The 23,974-nt window shown below is 47.6% G+C and overlaps 1 protein-coding gene across 2 annotated transcripts in view; it reads right to left on the bottom strand.

Annotated features, from left to right (window-relative positions):
- lipeb (lipase, hormone-sensitive b) overlaps window positions 1–23,974 on the bottom strand; it is a 48,350-nt gene that overhangs the window by 12,469 nt on the left and 11,907 nt on the right. Inside the window, exons 3-11 of one of the 2 annotated variants that reach the window (XM_030370352.1) lie at window positions 23,184–23,468; window positions 21,472–21,562; window positions 20,867–20,893; window positions 19,491–19,636; window positions 18,717–18,902; window positions 7,596–7,748; window positions 3,915–4,059; window positions 2,344–2,571; window positions 944–1,135 (exon numbers count right to left, since the gene is read on the bottom strand). In XM_030370352.1, the coding sequence (XP_030226212.1) occupies window positions 944–1,135; window positions 2,344–2,571; window positions 3,915–4,059; window positions 7,596–7,748; window positions 18,717–18,902; window positions 19,491–19,636; window positions 20,867–20,893; window positions 21,472–21,562; window positions 23,184–23,468 (1,453 nt within the window). The remainder of the gene's footprint in view (window positions 1–943; window positions 1,136–2,343; window positions 2,572–3,914; window positions 4,060–7,595; window positions 7,749–18,716; window positions 18,903–19,490; window positions 19,637–20,866; window positions 20,894–21,471; window positions 21,563–23,183; window positions 23,469–23,974) is intronic. The other variant, XM_030370353.1, reaches the window with a different exon arrangement.

The raw sequence follows: 23,974 nt of genomic DNA, 5'->3' as shown, positions 1-23,974 counted from the left end.
ACAAACACGAAAGCAGCAGGGGGGAAAACAACACGCATTGTACATTTATAACTCATTATGTGTATGAAACCGTTATTAAAATGTCTTCTACAAGAACAATGTCGCCAAGACAGCAGCAGCACACAATTCATCTAGAAATAAAGAAACTTTTGAAACATTACTACACAAGACAACAGTGGCATCTACAGCCACCTATGACGCTGTAATTAGTCAGCATTAAAAGCACAAAGGGGGAGAATAATTATAACGATGAAGCAGCACCAGACATGCAGCAGCTTCAACACACTGCTACAGGCAGGGCACCGCTGGTTCAGCCCCTGAGGGGGAATGGAAATGAATGGGGGGCTTGGAGCAATAATTGGTTGCCTGAGATTTTAATTGAGGAGATACTTTTTAATAAGCACCTCTATTCGTGTAATTAGCATTGCAGGATAATACGAACATAGTAGATAACCGTGTTGGCTTAATCACTGCTCCGAAACAGCAAGAAGACACATATCGTCTTCTTAAAGCTGGATATGGTTCTGCACGACATGAACGAGGAAGTGAGTAAATACAATCTCTATTCTCCACACACACACACAATACCATAAGTACAAAGATATGTGAAAACATGGAATAGTCCGTGAGTATTCCATGTTTCAGTGAAAAGATAAGGGCGGCAGGTGGATGACACCGGACTAGAGTGGTTGGGAAGAAGAGCACTAGAGAAGTAGAGTAGTAAAGTAGTAGAGTAGTAAAATACTGCAGTAGTAGTCTAGTAGAGAAGTAGAGTAGAAGAGGAGCAGAGGACTAGAATAGTAGAGAACTGGAGAACTAAAGTACTGGTAGAGAAGTAGAAAAATGCAGTAATAGACTAGTAGAGGAGTAAAGTAGTAGAGTAGTAGAGTGCTATTAGTAGAGTAGTATAATACTGCAGTAGTTGAGCAGCAGAGTACAGTACCAGGGTCTGCTGCTGGGCCCTCTGCGGTCTGGCCAGTGATGGCGGGGGTGGAGGTCTTGTTGGGGTCGAGGAGGGACTGGATCCAGTTGGACGCCCCCTGTCTGAAGTCCCGGAGCAGCAGGGCCGTGTCCCTCCTTACCATGCCCAGTGTGCTGACCTTCTCCACGGGCCGCTCCGTCTGCTCTGCACTGCCTGCTCCACAGCACCGGGAGAACACACACGAGGGACAAGTGGGTACTTACTCCCCTCTGGGTGTTTATCAAACGCCTTTATCCAAAGGGACTCACGGTGAATTCAGATGCATGCGGACAGGGATGGGGCTTCTTGTTCGAGGATTACCAACAGTTAAATTCTCGAAATTGGGCATTAAATCCAGAACGTTTCTGACAATATAAGTGTGGAAGTTAGCATTATTAGCAACCTCTATTGGCTTGAGTTTTAGCTATAGATTGTATATTATTATAAGTGCGTATATAATACGCACTTATTCAATTGGCTCATAGCTTAACGTTCAGCTGGTTGAAATATGCAACCTCACTAGATGATACTAAATCCTACACACTGCCCCTTTAAGTTCCAGCTTCCATTACTTCTTAGGTTTGGAAGTAAACAACAAGATACATGAGGGTAGGAGGGGATGGGATTGGGTAGCCCATGGGCATGATTGGTAATAGTTGTATCCAGCCACTAATACTTTTAAATTAAATCAAATGTTTCAAATGTTAAAAAACCTGGTTCTGCTTTGAGAAACAGATTAAATATACGAGGAGGAACTGAGCAAGGAATGATAAATGCAAAAAAAAATCCATTTGAGGTTTCATGTTCTCTCGAAGCTCAGCGCAGACGTAGTCATGCATTTAGATAATAATGAAATATTATGCACATAGTTAGAGACAGTAAGGAGGTTCAATTGGCAAGAAGGACATCACAGTCTCCCAGAAAGTGGAATATAAAGCCGGTGCCCAACAGATTGTGGTGTCATTACAGAGCAGAGGCAGAAACAATATGCATGTATCACACAGGTCATCCATCAGCAACACAATGGAGGAGGAGGAGGGGGAGGAGGAGATGGGAAAACAGACAAATAACACAGCCACTATGTTAATGAGAGGAACGAAAAACAGGGAATTGATGACAGTGAAGAGACTGCCTGCCCCCCCACCTGCCCCCCGCGGCTAGGCACGGTGTCACAGAGTGTAGCGTGCGCACCGGAAGACTGGGAGGGAGGGGGAGAGAGTGAGTGAGTGAGAGAGAGAGCTAGAGAGTGAGACACTCGATTCTTGTCGGAACTCGGTAGCACAAACACACACAAAATAACATGTGCACACACACACACACACACACACACACACACACACACACACACACACACACACACACACACACACACACACACACACCTGCGTAGGCGGCCAGACAGCGGGAGAGCACGCTGAGCGGCAGCAGGGGGTCCATGAGGGTGAGGAGGCGGGATGGCGAGGCGTAGGCGGTGAGCAGGGTGGCAGGATATGCCGCCACGATGCCGTCGGGCATGCGCACGCCGTGTGCCGCCGCACGCATCGACGTGGTCACGCTAAGGTTCCCTCCGGCGCTGTCCCCCGCCAGGCACACAGTCTCCCCCGTCCAGCCTGGGAGGGGAGGGGGAGATATAGAGACAGCGAACCAGAGAGGGAGAGAAAGAGACGGACAGAGAATGAGAGACCGAGAGAGCGGGAGATAAAGGGATGTAGAGACAGAGACAGATAGAAGGAGATACAGAGAGAGACAGAGGGAGAGACAGCATCAGAGGGACAAAGATACAGAGAGAGACAGAGGGAGAGACAGAGTCAGAGGGACAAAGATACAGAGAGAGACAGAGGGAGAGACAGAGTCAGAGGGACAAAGATACAGAGAGAGACAGAGGGAGGGACAGAGTCAGAGGGACAGAGATACAGGGAGAGACAGAGGGAGAGACAGAGTCAGAGGGACAAAGATACAGGGAGAGACAGGGAGAGACAGAGTCAGAGAGAGACATATAAAGAGAGACAGAGAGAGAGAGAAATGGATGAGGGGAAGAAAACAAGGGAATGAGGAAATGAGTGACAAATTGTTTAATAAAGGGTAACGGCAATAAAGACGGGAGCACATAATGACGAACAAATACCAGAAAAGAAAGAAGAGGAATGGAGAGAGAACGAAGGAAAATAGATCAAAACAAAGGAGGAAGGAAGTAGGAGAATGAACAGAGAAGCAGAAGAATAGGAGAAAGGGAGGAAGTCGACGGGAGAAGAAGAGATAGAAGCAGCCGCCGCAGCAGCGGGGGGTGGAGTGAGATTGGGAAAGAAAGAAAAAGAGAATAAGGAGAATGTAAAAAATAAAATACTTTTTTATCGGTTGCTATGTGAACTACGCCGGAGGGCAGGAGGCGAGGAGATTGTGACTCACTCCGCCATTAGCCAACGTCTGTGTTGGGCTCCTGCAATACTGTTCCTCCTGTCTGTTGTGGGAGGCTGGCAGAGAATCCATGCAGCCTCTGGCTGTCCTTCTTTTTTAATTCTCTGGCTTTTCCTTTACGATAGCCACATATTGCACTGAGCACGTTGTTAACTTCTCCTTTGTGTTTGTCGGGAAGAGGGGCAGCTTTTGTTTTTTATCCTTTACTGGATTTCTCCCATGTATTGCTCTGGGTGTTGGGGCGCCTATACTGGAGTACTGCAGACGTTGCGGAACACAGCGATGCACTGCAGCACAGTCGACTTCAGCCTACAGTGTTAGCCATGGCTCTCTGCAGCCTTCTGTGAGAAGGCAGTCAGACGCCACACAGAAGGGTGTGTGTGCGTTCACCAGGACGGCATGCTTAAGGGAGGATTTGCAGAAGTGCTCATTGTTTTCATTCTCTCGTCTTGCATTAACAAATTAAATAAAAAGAGAGTGTGTGAGTGCGTAAGCAGCTGGGTGGTGGTGTGTGTGTGTGTGTATGTGTGTGTGTTACCCAGCAGGTGGTGGTTCTTGAGGGCCCAGCAGTAGGCATAGAAGCACTCCTCCAGGGCTCGGGGGAAGGGGGCCTCCGGGGCTAGGGAGTAGTCCACTGACAGGATGGGGACCCCCAGGTCCTGGGACCAGCTCTTCAGGTAGGGCTGCAGCACACACCAGGGAAGAGAGAAAGTCCTTTGAACAAAAGGCTGCTGGTTCCCTTTCTTCTCACAGCTAATTAAATAGAGATAAAGTTAATGGAAAGAGAGATGGAGATGAGGAGGAACATCAAAAGAGAGACAAATACAATTATAAAGTTGTGAAAGCTACAGATGCTCTCTCAAACGGCATCTGCTGCACATGTTTTATTTCAAAAGGAGAAGGAAAAAATAGAAACGTCCGGTTAATAAGTCTCAATCCCAACAGGAAGCCCGTGGTCACACCTCCTCCCAGTCCTGCAGGAGCGTTGTAAGCGCAGAAACACAATGAGTCGATTTCTCACCTCGGCTCCCAGCATGAACGAGCCCTTCCCTTTTTTTTCCTCCTTTTTTCTTTTGCTGGCGGTGGCTACCCACCAAAGGCAGGCAAGTTAACAGCTTTCTATTCTCATACATGCCTCTGGGAAAGAACCGTTTGCACTCAACCACCAGAGCCATGACTTTGAAAAATAAGGAAAAAGGAGAAGATGGTGGATTCAACAAGTGGGCCGTAAATCCTGAGCTGTCTGGTCTGCTACAAAGCTCTCCTCCGCCGTCACACATCCACTACCACATCTCAACTCCCACGGCTCTCGCTCTAGCCAAACACTGTGCTTTTATCCAACTATCCTGTTGTTGTTGTTGTTAGTGCAGCCAAATGTGGAGCACAAAATCCCACATTTTGCCAACTGGAATCAGGTTGAAATGCTTGGTTGACTGTCCATTACGTCATCCCATAGGGGTCACACGGTCACCTGCACAACCTCTCTGTGCATGTGGGTGAGTTTGTCTGTGCACACTCGTGTGGGTCAACTCAACTGCCAGAGATTATAAGTATAACTAGAACTGCAAGCAGTTATGCAGGGGTCCAAGAAGTGTGCATTTCGCCGGCACAACGCAACAAGAAATGTGCGTTTCGCCGGCACAACACGAAGCAAGTATTCAAAACGCTACCGTGAACAACACTATGAATAAATAAATAAATAAATCCCAGCACCCAACCGGCTCTGGGTGACAGCTTGGCTGCCTCTTAAGTCCTCTCTGTCACTATAGATTTGAAGCCACGGGTAACTGTGTGCATGTCTGGTGTGCACATGCAGTGTTCAATTACACTTTGGAGTGAGGCAGTGCGTGAGTGGCTTAATGTGTTTATGCAAACTGTTTTCCACTGAAGGGTGTCATCATGGGACAAGAGCCTATAGCCTCGCCTGCCAATCAGATGGGGAATCAGCTGAATGATGACAGAAGCACACAATCACAGCATACTGCAGGAGGAACGTGTGAGCGGCCCGTTTGTTTGTTTGTTTGGCGATGGCAAGGCCAGTTGATTATAGAGGTCTCATAAATCCTATATGGTTACCTTACTCCCCATCATTCAAAATGAAAACAACAGAAACAGGCCATGCAATAACATTTGTTTACCCACACAGGGGTATAGGAATGCCATGGCCAACGCTTCCAACACAGAAATTAATGGGAATTTGAGTTCCACTCATCCTTAGACGACCGCAGCAGTTAATCTAGCTCTGCTGGACACACACACACACACACACACACACACCCCCCCCCCCCCCCCCCCCCCCCCCCCCCTGGTCACAGCACATCTATTACTGCACCAGGAGGATCGATGAGGCTCAGAGGACAGGAACGCCGTGGGCTCCAGTACCTTAAGGCTCACTATTCATCTCCTGTCCCAACACCCCCACCCTGGCCCTCCACCCCAACACCACCTTGGCCCTCTGCCCTTGCCCACAGGGAGATGGGCCAGGACAGGGAAGTGAGAACAGGGGTGAAGGGAGTCCCGGCAGAGAGGCCGGATTGGCAGAGACACGACAAAGAGGGACAAAGAGGGTTAGTCGATGTCCCACAATACCGTGCAACACGCTTGCTTGGATTGCTTCAGTAGTGAAGGTATTGTGGCTCGCAGTTGGCTGTACTCATGTACCGGAGTGTCTGAGAGTCTGCAATGCCAATCCCAAAAAGAAAACAAAATAGATTGTGGGTACCATGGTAACCAGCGACGCTGATATTGCAAGGAAAAAATGTGTGGACCCCTCAAATCATGTCACGTTCTCATAAACATTACCTAATACACTCTAACCCATATCAGGGACCAAGTTTAAACAGCCTTTTACATTTCTTTTTAAGAAAATAACAGAAGAAGGAAGAAAGAGGGAGGGATAGTGTGTTATTGCTGGGGAGGGGTGGGGGGGGGTTGTTTTTCCTCCACATCACTTACTGTTGTATGGTAATTCTACGAGACTCTCTCCTCACATAACCCCCTCTCAGACGACTGCTGATTGCTACCCAGTTGCAGATCTGAGACCCAACATCACAGACGACCTCATGTGGCTTCATGCCGTCTTCTGTCGCTGAGAAGACGGTATGTTAAAGCAGCACCATACACCCCGACCGCACACAGCTTGGGGCGAAGGCCAGACCGCCTGCTACACCCCCCCCCATCATGGGGTTTGAAAACCCAGGTTAAACTAGAGCTCAAATCCATTGAAATGTATGCCCAAAAATGGTTGTCATCAGTCGTTGTCATAGGTCACCAAAATGAATAAATAAAAGTATTATAATACTAATACAATAAATGAATATAACATCAACCAGGGGAGGGCGATAAGACCTCATAGCTCAATGAAATGTCAAGGAAAAATATGAAAAATAAAAAGAATAAATAAATACTTCAGAAAATACCCCCAGAAATGGAGGCCCCATCGCCTGAGGCGTGCTGGTCTCACCGGATGTGGCAGCGGAGAAGAGTGAAAGAGGAGGCGAGAGCAGGCGAGAAGGCCAAAGCTCCCGGATCAAGTCGGAGGTGGAGGAGGAGGATGCGGGAGGATTTATTACCGTCTAATTTGCCTAACGGGCTCATTAGGAGCCGGGCGATCGAGCGGGAAGGTGGAGGCTTGAGTCTTCTAACCCCCCTGCTCCTCCGCTGACAACAAGTCTTCACTTTAATTACCCAGAGTTCAATTTATATTAGCTTGGGAAAAATACTGTCAGCATTTGATGTAAAGGAGATGGGGGGGTTTCAGCAGACATCAGAGATTGCCATCCAAGCCCGACATAAAAAAGCAGTGCCAATGCATGAGTTCCAAGGGTGCTACATAAGTAATATTTTTTAGATATGAGGAACGAGTACGCCGTTTTGATCTGATGGGGAGTGGTTACCACTAAACTTTTTCATCTCGTCTCCATAAATTCCTCCATTTCCTCAAAAGCATCTGAAAAAAAACAAAAACGTTTTAAGATTCTACAAGGGCATCTTGGGAGGTTTTAACTCTATGATAATCCTCGATACGGATTCCCATCGGGATCTCCTGGGATTGGTTTAGTCATGACTGCCGACTCACAATCCCATCGGATTGTCTTAAAGAGGCACAAACCCCAACGATTCATCTTTGTTTCCCCACAGGGGATCCTGGCATCTCCTGAGAGACGCAGAGAATGAGTTTCGGCAGGAAATGATCATGGGGAAGGAGGTAGTAGGGTACCTCGTGGGACTTGGAGGTCTGCGCCACGAAGCCCCCACCATGGAAGTGGATGAGCAGGCACGGGGACGGCGGGAGGTGCTTGGTCTTGAGTCCCAGTGACAGGGAAATGGCGCCCCCTTCAGAGCGGGTGAGGGACAGCAGCGCCTCACTGTCCTAGAAAGGTAGAGAGACAGAGACAGAGAGACAGAGATATAGAGAGAATGTTTTGAAATCTTGTTCTGGAATATTACTTAACTCTTTTGGTGCTTTGACAAATGTATATTGCCGTTGGCCCGGCCAATAAAGCTCTTCTAATTTCATGGAGGGTCAGAAGAGTACAAACAGAGAGGGATTTCAAAAAAAAAAGAAGAGAATAACGCATAAGCAATAAGGAGGACGTCAGGTCTACTAAATGAGTTCATAAAATGCAATGAACCCAAATTGAATTAGAGGAAATCAAGGGATGTTTACTGGAACAGTAAACATACCTTAATTTCCACCAATTCAAGTGGAGAGGAAGAGAAAGAGCAAGCGCACAAGAGTGTGCCTGGGGGGTATTCCGCTGAGGTCAGCTTGTGTTTCGCAACATTAATACAGCATTGCTGCTTGTTGGACTGGGATCAATGGTTCAGGGTGTATGCTGATAAGAGGCCTGGTTCTGTGCCAGGCTACAGCGAGGGGAGAGGGGAAGAAGAGAACTCCCGAGAGAATTTGAGGGTTGAAAGTGTGAAACAAAACCTGACCAGGGAAAGAGCAAGAGAGAGGGAGAAAGACAAAGAGTCTGTCAGCAAGAACGGGTCCATGCGAGGGATTGAGCGAGAGAGGGGCAGAGGCATTTAATACAGGAGGCTGGCTTATCTAAACGAGAGGAGAAAGAAAAAGCCATATTGATGGACTGTTAAAGGCTGATGAAGAAGGGGAGGCAAGGAGGGAGGGGCAGCCTTAAGCCTTCATTAGGAACCGCTTTGCATTTAATGGGAGGATGCGTCCAACTGCTGCTGGACAGGTCAAATACAATAGCCCAGGGAAGACAAGGCCAAACTCAGACTATCTCTACAGGGGAGAACGTTTTATTTTTGTGGCAGAAATGCAAAACAACACTTTGGATTTTGTTCAGTAGACGGCAAAATTGTGGAACCTCGTAGCAAAGTTTTGTGCAAGCTATTTAAGCTAGAGATAGCCTCCAATCCAACCACTAGCATCCTCCGATCCAGCAAATCTCCAAAATATACATCAAACTGAGCATGGTGTCTGAAGCCTGATGTCTGTGCGCAAAGGGATCAGAGCTATTGAAAGCCCCGTGAGCAGGATGAAAGTGGCGGTACCACCGACCGCTACCTCTTCCAGGAGAAACAATAAATTTTAGGATTGAAAACGGAGAAGCTGATTACAACTGTCCGATGCGATGAACATGCACAAACGACAGCATCTGCAGGGCATCAGAGCATCTTCGAAAAGAAGCCGTGGAAAAGGTGGGCACATTGTATGAAATGCCTTGCTTAGTGCTGATCCAGAATTACCCTTTAAAAATAGGCATAATGGTGCCCCTCATTTTAAGATAGGGACATTTTCACTTACGATCTGTGATTGTTTATAGGCAGGAAAAATTCAACCCTGTCCTAATATTAACACATATTTATTTACTTTTTTACTTCGGAAAACACTCATTGCAAGGAATAGCCAGACAAGGAAAACCCTCAGGAAAGAGACGTCGATGAATGAACAAGAGTCTCCAATACCTGCTCAACTAAATCCTCTGATGTGGTGGATAAACCCAATGCTCTTGGAGCATTAGGTTTATCAATCCCTGGATCTTCAGTTTGTTCTGAACAAGTCTTTCCCTCCGCAAGGAATACAAAGAGATCGGCACTGGGCTCTTCACATGTGGACTGTCTAGTGTTTTGGCAAATAACCTGTAGGCCTTAAGACCCAAGGCTTGACAGTCAGCGCCAGTGAGTACTGCTGAACCAGTTATGTCAGTTATGTCATCTTTTTTATGATATTGTTCAATAGCACTTTCTTGTAAATGATCCCTCAGGTTGAGGTTGTTGTCACATTGCACTGCAGGTCCCCGATAGTTCGATTATTATTTCATGTTGAGGGAAAGATAATTGTTGTTCCTTGTTTCACAGCAGAGCGCTCGGAGCGTTGAATGTCCTTTCAACTGAGAACGAGATCAAATCAATGATCCCTAACCGATGCAATGATGCAACCGCATTTTTAACAGGTGATGTCATATTCAACGAGTTAAAGGTCCCATGGCATGAAAATTTCACTTTATGAGGTTTTCTAACATTAATATGAGTTCCCTAGCCTGCATATGGTCCCCCAATGGCTAGAAATGACATTAGGTGTAAAACAAGCACTGTTTTACACAGTGTTTTACACAGTGCTTTTACACATTTTTCATTGAAAAATGAAAGCTCAGACACGCCGATTTGGAATTTGGCCCCATATGTCCTCATAAGGGGCCAGGTTACCTCCCCTTTCTCTGGTTTGCCCGCCCAGAGAATTTGGCCAGCCAATTGGACAATGAGCTACAAACCTGCGAGCGCCACATGTGTGTGTGTGAATATACACACACTGTAAAGCAAGTGTACAACACTTCTTTGTTATTTTGATAACCGTTCTGCTGTTGGTGTTATGGCGCATAACATACAACATAAGGTGAGTTTTGCGTAAAGCTCCCATTTGGTCAGAAGACTAGACTGCGTCGGGTTCTCTGACGTTGCAGCTGTGGTGCCCCGGAAGCGGGGCTCTGGTGGGAGACCTGCTACCGAGGGGCTCAGGTCCCCAGTAGCGCCCTCGGTAGCGCTTTCTCCTCCATGTCCCGCTCAGTCTGTACTTAATTGAATTGGAAGTGGAAGAACTAGAAACGTCTGAGAACCTGACGCAGTCGTTTGAGATTCATAATATCATCCGGAGGCGCACACAGCTTTTGTCCGTGATAATATATAATATAATATATTGTTTAGATATAGAGCTCCAGGACTCGCGCCAGAGAACCTGGAGTGTTCTAGAATATTTACAGAACACGGCCAAAAGCTGTGCGCCTCCGGATGATATTATGAATCCCAGCAATTGCGATACATCAACTGTAAACACTAGCACATGGTACCGTGGCCGCATTCTGCTCAGGGCCGCACCCCCAACCTCCATCGTGACCCGCCTCTAAAAAATGGCATGTTTGTGGAAAACTCATTGTGGGGCTGGCTAGTAGAGGCTGTAATTCTGCACCAAGGCTGCATTTCTTGAACGTCTTCAAATACTGTATTAGGGGCCCAATAACACCAGTGTTTCCCCTACCATTGTTCAGGCCTGGCGGGCCGCCAGGCCAACGAGCGCCCCCGCCAGGCCAACAACAGGCCAAAAAAAAATTGAAAAAAATGAAAAAATGAAAAAAAAAAAAAATGAAAAAATGAAAAAAAAAATAAATAATGCGGTGTCGCGCGTGCGCAGATTATGCCCCATCATAACGGACAATCTGACAGCATTAAATTATATCATCATTAGCATGGCACTGTCACACTAAATTTGTACCGGCTGACAAATTTGTACCGGGCGCGTCATCAATACGTAATCCATTCCAAACCTGCCCGGCAACAGATGATCAGAACCTTTCGAATGACGTGAAAGGTTCACGAACATTCGCGAACCTTCTATCTAGCGATCCGTTATCTGTATTGTGCTATTTCGTCATTGACCTGCTTTAAACACTCAGTTTATTTGCTAAATTTGATTAAACAATGAAATACAATACAAATATAAAGTAAAAACAAGTGTTATCTAGCGATCCGTTTTCTGTATTATGTTATTTCGTCTTTGGCAACATGAGCGCAAATTTTTTTTGAAACCCGCTTTAAACACTCAGTTTACTAGCTAAATTTGATTAAAAAATGAAATACAATACAAATATAAAGTAAAAACAAGTGTTATCTAGCGATCCGTTAACTGTACTATGTTATTTCGTCTTTGGCAACATGAGCGCGAATGTTTTTTGAAACCTGCCCGGCAACGGACGACGCGATCATCTGTTGCAGGTAGGTTTGGAATGGATTACATATGGATGACGCGCCCGGTACAAATTTGGCAGCCGGTACAAATTTAGTGTGACAGCACCACCAAAAATTGTATTGTAAATAAAATTTGTTTATTGTTAATAACGTGTTTATTGAATCATTATCAACTTGTGATGGCTAAGCAAGTGTTTGACATGGAAATAACCAACAAATACTCTAGCATCCCGTGAAAAATGTATAAAAAAAAACACACTATCAGCTCTTACCACCGGGCCTAAAAAAAATTCTAGGGGAAACACTGAACACCTATATCAGTGTTTCCCCTTTATGCATTCTCTGACATTCACTGAGCTGACACTCCAGCAACGCCGCTGAAAACAACAATTTTTTTTATGATAATAACTAGAAAATGCAGTATGTAGATTTGTTAAATGGTTTGAACGAAGATAAACAGTTTAAAATTGATTTTGTTATGTCTTAAACAGTTGAAGTACAGCTGTCCTCCCATTGAATCCCATGTAAAAAAAAAAAAAATTCAAGCTATTCTGAACATTTTAAAATTTGAATGGAGCGTGTAGACGAAAGATTTTGGAAGGAGATAGGTCCCAAGGTTTGTAGAGAATAATAAAGAGGAAAGAAAGAATAAAACTTATGAAGAACAATAGTTGAGCGCTGCATGCAGCACTCACCTAATTAAAAAAAGGTTCCTGCCAAGTTCAAGGCACATTTGCACAATGATCTGGTTTCAGCAGATACTGTCACGACACAGAACGGGAATCAATAGCAGATCAAAAAGGGTTTATTTCCATACAGTCCAGCGGGCAAATCAGATTCCAGGTACAGGCAGGGTTCGTAAACGGGCAGGCAGGCAGACAGATACTGACGGACAGCTACAGGCAGGAGATCCAAAAACTGATAGGCAGAAGGCTTAATCCAAACAGGCAGGGTTCAAAACCGGGAAGAACAGAAACTATTGTCTCTCTTTAAAGAGCTTCACGCTAGTGGCACTCACGTGGCAGTCGGGTAGCAAACAGTACCTAACGTGACGATCTGACAAAGCGAGCAGAAAGGGCAGCGTTTAAATACTCCACCAATCAATACAAAATGAGGGACAGGTGGACAGAGAAAATGGAGGGCACAAACAAAAGGCAGGAAGTCGCCCAAATAAGGACATGGGTGTCACCCCGGACACATGACCAACACATGGCTCCAAACATAAACAAAGTCCAGAACAATCACACTCCAACAGGTAGGGGGAGACAAAAACAACAGTCCATGCGAGGATCCTGACAGTACCCCCTCCTCTACCAACGCCTCCTGGCGTTGACCGAGGTAGGAGCGGGATGCTGACGGTGAAAGTCTTCGATGAGCGAGGGGTCAACAATGTTCCGGGCAGGGACCCAGCTCCTCTCCTCGGGGCCGTAGCCCTCCCAGTCCACCAGATACTGGTGGCCCCGACCCCGACAGCGGACGTCGAGCAAGCGGCGAACTGTGTAAACCTCAGACCCATCAACGAGTCTGGGGGGTGGTGGGGGTTTGGGGCCGGAGTTGGAACCCGGACGGCAACACCGGAAGGGCTTGACACGGGACACATGGAAGGTGGGGTGGATGCGGCGGAGGGCAGGAGGGAGGTTCAAGCGAACCGCAGAGGGGTTGACCACCTGGGAGATGGTGTAGGGGCCGATGAAGCGTGGGTTCAATTTTGGGGAAGTCACCTTCAGAGGAAGGTCACGCGTGGAAAGCCACACCCGCTGCCCCTGGGTGTAGTGGGGAGCCTTGATGCGGCGACGGTCTGCCTGACTCCTCATTCTGGTCTGCGAGCGAAGAATGGCGGCCCGGGTCCGCCTCCACGTTCTGCGACAGCGTCGGATGAATGTCTGTGCTGAGGGAACCCCAACCTCCTCCTCCTGGGTCGGGAACAATGGAGGCTGGTAGCCGAGGCAGCACTGGAACGGAGACAGACCAGTAGACGCAGATGGCAAGGAGTTCATGGAGTACTCCACCCATGGCAGCTGAAGACTCCAGGCTGTAGGGTCCTGTGACGTCAGGCACCGCAACGCTGTCTCCATCTGCTGGTTGGCTCGCTCCGACTGGCCATTTGACTGGGGATGAAAGCCTGAGGACAGACTGACCTTAGCACCGAGAAGGTTGCAAAAAGCACGCCAAAAATTAGAGGTGAACTGGGGACCTCTGTCTGAGACCACATCCACTGGGAGCCCGTGTAGCCTGAAGACATGCTGCACGAGTAAGTCCGCTGTCTCCTTGGCAGAGGGTAACTTGGGTAAGGGGACCAAGTGCACAGATTTGGAAAAGCGATCCACGATAGTGAAGATTGTAGTGTTACCGTGAGAAGGAGGCAAACCAGTGACAAAGTCCAGGGCAATGTGGGACCAGGGTCTCCTGGGTACTGGTAGGGGTTGTAGAAAGCCAGCAGGTGGTAGGTTTGATGGTTTATTCTGGGCACATACAGAACAGGCTTCCACAAACTCACGCACACTCCGCTCCATAGCAGGCCACCAGAAGCGTTGCTTGATTAACGCAGTGGTACGTCTGACACCCGGGTGACAGGCCAGTTTGGATGAGTGACCCCATTGCAGGACCTGGGAGCGGACGGATTGTGGTACAAAAAGACAGTTAGGAGGGCAAGTGCTGGGGCCGGTCTCACCAGACAGGGCTGTGTGGACAATGGTCTCAATATCCCATCTAGCAGCTCCTATGAGGCACTGTGGGGAAAGGACGGTGCTAGGTGCAGGAGCAGGATCCGAATCTGGGAACTGACGAGACAGGGCATCCGGTTTACCATTCTTGGATCCTGGTCGGAAGGACAGACAAAAGTCAAAACGGGTGAAAAACAGAGACCAACGAGATTGCCTGGGATTTAAGCGTTTAGCCGAACGTAGATACTCCAGATTCTTATGATCCGTCCAAACTAAAAATGGCTCCTTAGCTCCCTCCAGCCAATGACGCCACTCCTCTAGGGCCAATTTTACTGCCAATAGCTCTCTGTCGCCAATGTCATAATTGCGCTCAGTGGGAGTGAGTTTGTGGGAGTAGAATGCACAGGGGTGGACCTTCTGATCTGCCCCAGACTTCTGAGAAAGAATAGCCCCGACCCCAACGTCTGAGGCATCCACCTCAACAATAAACTGACGGTCAGGGTCGGGTTGGCTCAAGATCGGGGCCGATGTGAAGCGACTCTTCAGGTCATTGAACGCTGCCTCGGCAGCTGGTGACCAAGTGAACTTCACCCTGGAGGAGGTTAGAGCGGTTAGGGGAGCAGCCAGAGAACCGTAGTTGCGGATGAACCGCCGGTAGAAGTTAGCAAATCCCAGGAATCTTTGTAGTTCCCGCCTAGATGTTGGACGTTCCCAGTCGGTGACTGCTTTTACCTTCGGACCATCCATCTGGACCCCTCCAGCCGTGATGACATACCCCAGGAAGGAAACAGTCTCTTTGTGAAATTCACATTTCTCCGCTTTAACGAACAGTTGGTTCTCCAAAAGGCGCTGCAGGACACTACGGACATGTTGGGAGTGCTGGGAAACCGACGGAGAAAAAATTAAAATGTCATCTATGTAAACAAAAACAAACTTGTTAAGCATATCCCTCAGGACATCATTAATCATACCCTGGAACACAGCCGGGCAGTTGGAGAGACCAAAAGGCATGACTAAATACTCATAGTGACCTGAAGGAGTATTAAATGCAGTCTTCCATTCATCCCCCTCCCTTACTCGGACCAGATGGTAAGCACTGCGGAGATCCAACTTGCTGAAAATCTTGGCCCCCTGCAACAACTCAAAAGCTGAGGACATCAAAGGCAGAGGGTAGCGGTTCTTCACAGTGATGTTGTTTAGGCCCCTATAGTCTATACAAGGACGCAGGGTGCCGTCCTTCTTCCCTCCGAAGAAAAACCCGGCACCAGCGGGCGAGGAAGAGGGGCGGATAATACCGGCAGCTAGTGACTCACAGATGTACTTGTTCATAGCTGCGGTTTCGGGAGAAGACAAGGAATAGAGACGACCCCTAGGAGGTGACGTACTAGGTAGAAGCTCGATGGCCAGGTCATAGGGTCGGTGCGGTGGCAGGGAGGTTGCACGGGCTTTACTGAACACAGCCTTGAGATCCAGGTACTCAGGTGGTACTTCAGACAGATCCATGGAATCATCTGTGGCTGGTGAGACTGCAGGCGGGGGGGTAAGGGCATTCTTAAGACCGTTATTCAGGCAGAATATGCTCCAGCCTAGGATGGTGTTATTAGCCCAATCAATGTGTGGATTGTGCTTTACCAGCCAGGGCCGGCCGAGGACGATGGGAGCAGTTGGTGAGTCTAACATATGGAACACTAGGTTCTCTTGATGATTGCCAAAAATGAGCAGACTCACCGGGGGCGTGACATGGGATATCTGGGAGAACCTTGCTCCGGTTAGTGCTCTTGCCTCCAGAGGCGTCTTCAGCTGGGCTGGGACGAGGTGTAGCTCAGAGACCAGGGAGGTGTTCATGAAATTGCCATCAGCTCCCGAGTCAATAAGTGCAGACACGGGGTGGGAATGAGCTCCTGTAAAGAGCGTGGCAGGGACAAGGGTACGGATGGTAGAAGAGGGATGAAGAGGAGTGACGCTCACCAGTAATCCCCCTTCTACGGGTGAGCGTTGCCTTTTGCCGGGCATTGGGCGGAGTAATGGCCCGGTTTACCACAATACATGCAAGAATTGGTGTCCCTTCTTCTCTGTCTCTCGGCTGGGGACAGATGGGTACGGTCCACTTGCATGGGCTCTGGTTGGCTGGGGTAAGCCGGCGCTGGCAGGAACGGGAGAGGGGCCTCCGAGGCGGGTGACCTCGGAGGAGGGCGGAACTCTCGCTCCCCGGTGCGCTGCTTCAGGCGTTTGTCCACTCGGATGGCAAGCTCAACGAGGTCATCAAAGGTGGAAGGCAGCTCACGGGTGGCGACCTCATCCTTGATGGCCTCAGAGAGTCCATAGAGGAAGGCATCATACTGGGCCTCTGGATTCCATCCACTGGTGGTGGCGAGGGTGCGGAAGTCTATTGCATAGTCAGAAGCAGACCTCCTGCCTTGACGGATCTGCAACATCGCTCGGGCGGCCTCTCTCCCGTGCACCGAGCGATCAAAGACCTTCTTCATCTCATCTATGAATGCCTGATAGCTGAGACAGACTGGGGAGTTGGAGTCCCAAACCGCAGTTCCCCACTCTCTTGCACGGCCCGCCAGGAGGGTAATGACATACGCAACCCGGGACCGATCCGACGGAAAGGTGGCGGCCTGCAGCTGGAACACCAGCGAACATTGTGAAAGGAACGATCTGCAGGTTCCAGGTTCCCCGGCATAAAGTGCAGGAGCTGGCAGACGGGGCTCTCGGAACAGGTTACCAGGTGGACCGGGGGGGTCGGGCGGTGTCGCCAGTTGAGGCTGGGGTGGCCGCACCAGGGCCAGTTGGACCTGCTGCAGCTGGGCCGCCAAGTCTGTGATGCTGGTTGCGATGGCCCCCAGAGAATCTTCAACTGTCTGAAGCTGGGCTTGATGTCGACCGAGAAGCGCTCCTTGCCTCTCCAGCACAGCTTTCACCTGATCCAGATCTGCTGATTCCATCTTGGTCAGATCGTACTGTCACGACACAGAACGGGAATCAATAGCAGATCAAAAGGGTTCATTTCCATACAGTCCAGCGGGCAAATCAGATTCCAGGTACAGGCAGGGTTCGTAAACGGGCAGGCAGGCAGACAGATACTGACGGACAGCTACAGGCAGGAGATCCAAAAACTGATAGGCAGAAGGCTTAATCCAAACAGGCAGGGTTCAAAACCGGGAAGAACAGAAACTATTGTCTCTCTTTAAAGAGCTTCACGCTAGTCGCACTCACGTGGCAGTCGGGTAGCAAACAATACCTAACGTGACGATCTGACAAATCGAGCAGAAAGGGCAGCGTTTAAATACTCCACCAATCAATACAAAATGAGGGACAGGTGGACAGAGAAAATGGAGGGCACAAACAAAAGGCAGGAAGTCGCCCAAATAAGGACATGGGTGTCACCCCGGACACATGACCAACACATGGCTCCAAACATAAACAAAGTCCAGAACAATCACACTCCAACAGGTAGGGGGAGACAAAAACAACAGTCCATGCGAGGATCCTGACAGATACCTTGACTCTGTTGGTTGTTATGTCATATTTGGAAGCTCAAGCTGTACATATTTCCCCAAAAAATCTCACCAGAAGTAACCATAGAAAAGGGTTATTTTTCTAAAAAAAATTTCCGTGCGAAAAGTTGCACAAAAGGATCCTTTCACACGGGATTCTTACTCAGCAAGAATTGAGAAATATGATACAATTGTTTATGTAAACCAATATGAATATTAACTAACCTGTATAAAAATTAGGCTATCGAATAACATACCAATTATAAACATTCATTTAATCTCGCTCAGAGAGACAGCAAGTTCTCAGTTTCACAAGTTCAAATTCAACAGGACATTATTTTAATTGTTTATTTGGTACCTAAAGAAATAGTAATGTCTCGCATTTTATTTGTTTGCCTTTTCATGGACAATGCACAAAAAATAGGTATTCCATGTAATCTTTGGCCAACCCTGAGGAGAACCCAGTGTGACAGCAGGAATTGAAACTCTATCTCCAGGAAGGAAGGAGGTGTGGAACTACCCAAGCCAACGTTGTGGTACCTTACCTTAGTAGCATTATACTGGGAAGCCCAACCCTTTCTCGGACTTAAGAGCCTTTCCAACTCATTTGAGACTAACTCTTCTTTCGTCACTACCCTTGAATGTAGATGGCATCTTTTGACTCTTTTGACTGTTGCGGGGCTCATACAGAGATCGACGCAGATCAACTCAAAACTCATTCTCACAGCCCATTTAACTCATAGCTGACGGAGGGCAATACGGTTTCTTAACAATTACCCTCAAATAATAGCTTCTGAAACTTAATAACCGCACTTTTAATAGAGACGTGTAACATAGAAGTCTACGGGGGTAAAATAATACATATACCAGTGCACAGATTTGATAAAAGAAAGCAGTGGCAAACAGAAAAGTTGTGATCCCTGATGTAAGAGTATATAGTGTGGTAGTATTTGTTTGGATTACCTGTCCTTCGCGGAGGTCGTAGGATATGAGCCTCATCTGAACAGGGGCTGGGCCAATGTGAGCCGAAGGCGCAGCTATGTTCACCGAGACATTCGGGTTGTCTACCAGGGGGAGGTCAAAGGGCACGGGCGGCACAGAGAGGGCTCGGTTAACCTTGACCGTCGTTGAGGTCATGCTGGCTAGACTCTGGAAAGGGGAGGTGGAGAAAGACGGAGGAGAAGGATACAGATAAGGATTGAAGGAAAGAACCGGCCTTTGGAATACATTTCAATACTATTATTATTCATATTTATTTTAGAAAAATGTATCCCTAAGGAATGAGTTCTCTTCGTTAACCCATCACCAGCAGGACTGGGAGCAGTGGGCAGCCACAGTGCAGTGCTCGGGGCCAGCTCCAGTGCCTAGTGCCTAGGTGAAGGGCACCGGCAGGGGTAGTAATCTAACATGGATGTATTGTTTGGTGTGGGAGGAAACCGGAACAAACACACATTTGTTCCACTCTATTATTTTTAACTGCCTTCAGGGCAAGAGAGGTTGAGTACATCTCTCTCTCTCTCTCTCTCTCTCTCTCTCTCTCTCTCTCTCTCTCTCTCTCTCTCTCTCTCTCTCTCTCTCTCTCTCTCTCTCTCTCTCTCTCTCTCTCTCTCTCTCTCTCTCTCTCTCTCTCTCTCTATCTCTATATGAATTATAGATCTGCTCACCTTTACTGGGGAGTTGGTGCGTATCACAGTGGAGTACCCCGGTGTGTATGCGTGAGCGTGTGTGTTGACTCACCGACAGCACCTCTGTCTCTGTGATGTTCCAGAAGGACTTCCAGAAGTGCACGTCCAGGTTCTGTGTGATGCGCTCAAACTCGGCCCCCCGGAGCTCAGGGTCGATGGCGTACTTCCCTGAGGTGAAGAACGAGCTGGCGGCTACGCCTAAGGGGAGAGAGAGAGAGAGAGAGAGAGAGAGAGAGAGAGAGAGAGAGAGAGAGAGAGAGAGAGAGAGAGAGAGAGAGAGAGAGAGAGAGAGAGAGAGAGAGAGAGAGAGAGAGAGAGAGAGAGAGAGAGAGAGAAAGAAGTCAAGGGAACGAGCCAGTCGGCCAGGGAAATAACACTCTTTCTACGTGTGCACGCACACACGAATAAATAAATTAAAGGGTTGCTTGCCAAAAGGGGAGGGGGGAGCGTTTGGGGAGAGAGTGGTCGATCAGGGATGGAGGAAGGGGTAGAGGGAGGCCACGAGCTAAAGTAATATTAGTCAATAAGGAGCAGAAGATCTCAGGAGGTTTGGACGAATGGAAGACCAGATGGAATAATAATAAAATAAAGAAACACGAAAGTAGAGCAGGAAAGAGAAGGGTCAGAGTTGGTGAGAGACAGATGGCTGGTGAGAGAGAAAGAGAGAGATAACAATAACTATCCAGTGTTGCTTCATAAGTGTGGAGGAGGGAAAACCGAAAGAGAGAGACTGAAAGAAAGAGACCAGCTCAGCTGTCATCAAGCCTGTCAGATGAGATCAATTGCATTGGACATTCAATCTTCGCTAACAGCACTAAAACGTTTACTGATTTATCCATCAGCTAATTGCCACTAAATAGCTTACTTGAAATTCGATTAGCTGAAACAGAGGACCTGCAGATTCAACTGCCAATCAGAAATACAGCTGGGTTTTAACACTAATCCGTTTCCAATTATTGCCCTGGACAACTATGGTGGGGATGGTCAGGACAGCAGACCGCTGTAATAAGGAGAATGATTTCTTTCTCCTTATTGCACCGTGGTTCAGAGGCGCAATTTTGATTCCTCTATTTGTCTGGCACATATCTTTGAATTGACAATAAAGCTGACTTTGACCTTGACATAGCTTAAGAGGACGGCTTGCAGACACATCCTGAAGGAGCAGGTAGGGGCTAGGGCATCCTGCTCAAGGGTGTATATAGGTCGGATTCAGACATTGGGTATCAAACCCAGTGCTCTTTCGCTGGAGATTCATACAACTTAGCCACTACACTCTCCTTTGTCCCATACAGATTGCCTCATCAGCTGAGGGCCTGTGAAACCATTCAGGATAGGGAAGCAGAGGGAAGGGAAGAGTAACAAACCCTGGATCTACACACATCTTTAATGTGTCTGTCTATTCACAGCAGCGAAGGGGGGTCAACTCACCATAGGGTGCAATACTGCCTGCCTCCACTGTGGTGCAGCAAAGGGCACAGGATTATTTGTTTTAGTTTGCACTCACTCTGTGTGTGTGTGTGTGTGTGTGTGTGTCTGTCTGTCTGTGTGTCATTTGTGTGTGTGTGTGTGTGTGTGTGTGGGGGTGTGTGTGTGTGTGTGTGTGTGTGTGTGTGTGTGTGTGTGTGTGTGTGTGTGTGTGTGTGTGTGTGTGTGTGTGTGTGTGTGTGTGTGTGTGTGTGTGTGTGTGTGTGTGTGTGTGTGTGTGTGTATGTTTATGCATGTGTGTGGACTCTTCTAGAGACTCAATATTTAAGCATGCATGTACGAGAGTGTGTTTGGGCGAAAGCGTGTGTTCTTCAATATCTGACCGTACGTTCAAAACATTGTTAAATATGCATGCGAGTACATCAGCCAGGGCCCCATGGGACTCCCCGGCAGATGAAAGAGCATTTCCAAGCCAAACCCACATCAAAACAGGTACAATATCAATGGCTTAACCATGTGTGTATGCGTGGTACAGGAGCAGGGGAAGGGAGGACAAGATGCCGTCAGCGGCCGTCGTGGCCATGGCGGACGCTAAGGACTTCACTGACCTATTCCCGACTGGTGTCGTTTGTAGTTCTCTCCGAACGCCACTAGGCCGATGGCGATGGTCTGCAGACAGGGCCGGATTGCCGGGCTGAACTGGAGAGAGCAGGGAGAGAGTCAGGCTCAGAACCCTTTATGAATTTACAAACAAAAAACACCACTTTAATGACCACAACATTAATAAGCCAAAACCCCTCACAGTGGATTTTTATTAATCCTGCCTTGGATTAATGAATTACCATTTTATGTTATAATGAATCTCTTGGTTTAAAAATGTTGTCAGATTTAGAGAGAAGGGCTGCATAAGAGAGACAGACGGAGACAATTTGAAAAGTTAAGAGAAAGATAGAATAATAAAAAAATACTAATCTGATGAACAACAACAAAAACAACAAAGGAAGCTCCATCATTATAGTGTATTCTTTTTGGTCCTCCCTCAACAAGTCCAATTAGTGGATAAACCCCACCTCGCACACCTCTGCTCTTCATATTAGGCTTTTCTGTCAATCACATTGAACTATTTAGTCATTCAGCTTTTATCCAAAGCGGTAACAGCGGGTACAGTTATTAAGCGAAGGGAGAGGGCAGGCGTCTGTGGGAACCCAGTACCCTTCTGCAGAGTCCAACAACCCCGGCCTTAAAATCTAACCCTGAACCCAGTACCTTTCTACAGAGTCCAACAACCCCGGCCTTAAAATCGAACCCTGAACGCAGTACCTTCCTGCAGTCAGTCCATTAGCCTAGCCACTAGGGCTTTAACTGTTCAGGTGGCTCATAGTGTAGGATTGTTTCACGTTTTTTCGGTCTGGTTCGGTACTACATCTATGTATCTTTTTTTTATTTAATCATAATTCAGGGTCATGATTGTTGACGAGGGAAGAGATTATATTAATTTACGGTCACAACTAAAACGTGTCAATGTTTTATTTTAATTGCTGAAAAGTGGTACTTTATAATGTAACATTCACTTGTTTGTTCCTGTAAACTGTGAAAAAAACGCCCAAGCCGTTAGTGGTTTCCTTGTACCGTTCTGATTTAGTTGAACAATGAGACTGAAGCCCTTAGGGAGAGCGATGGTTGTCGTTAAGGGTCAGCCCCCGGGGGCTTTGCTCCCCTTGCGCTGGCTCATGTAAAACAGCTCATGTAAAACAGCACGTATGACGTGATTATACTGTTATGATGCACATCTCGGATTGATTTATCCATCACTGATTCGTTGTTGGTTCACTGATTAGCATCACTTTTGTTTCCTTTGCATTTGTCACCAGGGACTCCTCATGTTCTCAGACTTAAATGATACTTTGGGATCCACCGATTTGCTCTCTCAACTCTCGATTCCCTACCTTTATGATCTCCACTGACCAGTGACCACCCAGTCCTCATTGTTACTTTCTGTGCATATAGTAGTATAATAAAGTCCCACTACTATGAAGTGTCCCTATTTTTATTAATTATATTATGTGCACAAATCAGGCCCTTTTTGCTCTCTCTTCCATTCTGTTTTCCAATCGGTCCTGAACCGTGCATGCTTTGCACACCAAACCTTGCGTGATTACAAATGTTTTTCGTTGCTTTTAGGACGGGAATTGTTATTTTATATACCCCTATTATCCACTACCCTATGCTACCAACCAACTTCAACCACACACTCACACACTCACACACTCACACACACACACACACACACACACACACACACACACACACACACACACACCTGAAATCCCAGGCATCGGCCGTAAAAGCAGCCCTTGTGCATGGAGGCGTACTCCCGCACAAAGCTCTGGCTGAGGCCGCTCTCGTCCTGGAGGAAGAGGTTTCCGTAGCTGTTGTCGTGCAGCAGCCGCTGGGCCAGGTAGAGCAGGGCGCGCAGCTGGCACAGGGCGCTGCAGTAGGCCTCCATCTCCCCCGCATTGTGCGCCGCACGGAAGAAGATGCTGCGGCGGTTGACGCTGATGTAGCGCCCCTTGTGGATGATGTGGAGAATGCAGCAGCGCACCACCTTTTAGGGGGAGGAGGGGGAAGAGATACAGAGAGAGAGACAAACACACACAGAGACAGAGACAAAGAAGGGGACAAAGGAGCAGGGTTGAAAATTAACAACTGCAACAAGCCAATACCAAGGAAACATTCAACATTTTTTACTCAAAATAAAAATTCTTCGACAGACGAGAAATTATAATACATTACAGATGAAAGAAGCAAACATGGACCAAAAATACATGGTATATTACTGCATTGAAATGTAAGATTTCGGCAAATCTTCAACGCAGTTAAATTAAAGGTCCCACGGCATGCTACCTTATGAATGCTTTAATATAGATATTAGTGGGACCCTAACACAGTATTTGAAGACGTTCCCGAAATTCAGCCGTGGAGCAGAATTACAGCCACTACGAGCCAGTTGCACATTAAGCTTTCCCCGTACGCGCCGTTTCGGTGTCTGTAGCTTTAATGCAAATGAGGAGGAGAGAGGCGGGTCAAGGAGGAGAGTGGGGGTGTTGCCCT

Source organism: Gadus morhua, chromosome 11 (assembly GCF_902167405.1).
Source record: "Gadus morhua chromosome 11, gadMor3.0, whole genome shotgun sequence".
Lineage (NCBI taxonomy): Eukaryota > Metazoa > Chordata > Actinopteri > Gadiformes > Gadidae > Gadus > Gadus morhua.
Note: the sequence above shows the minus strand (reverse complement) of the source record. Positions and strands in the feature narration are given on the sequence as shown.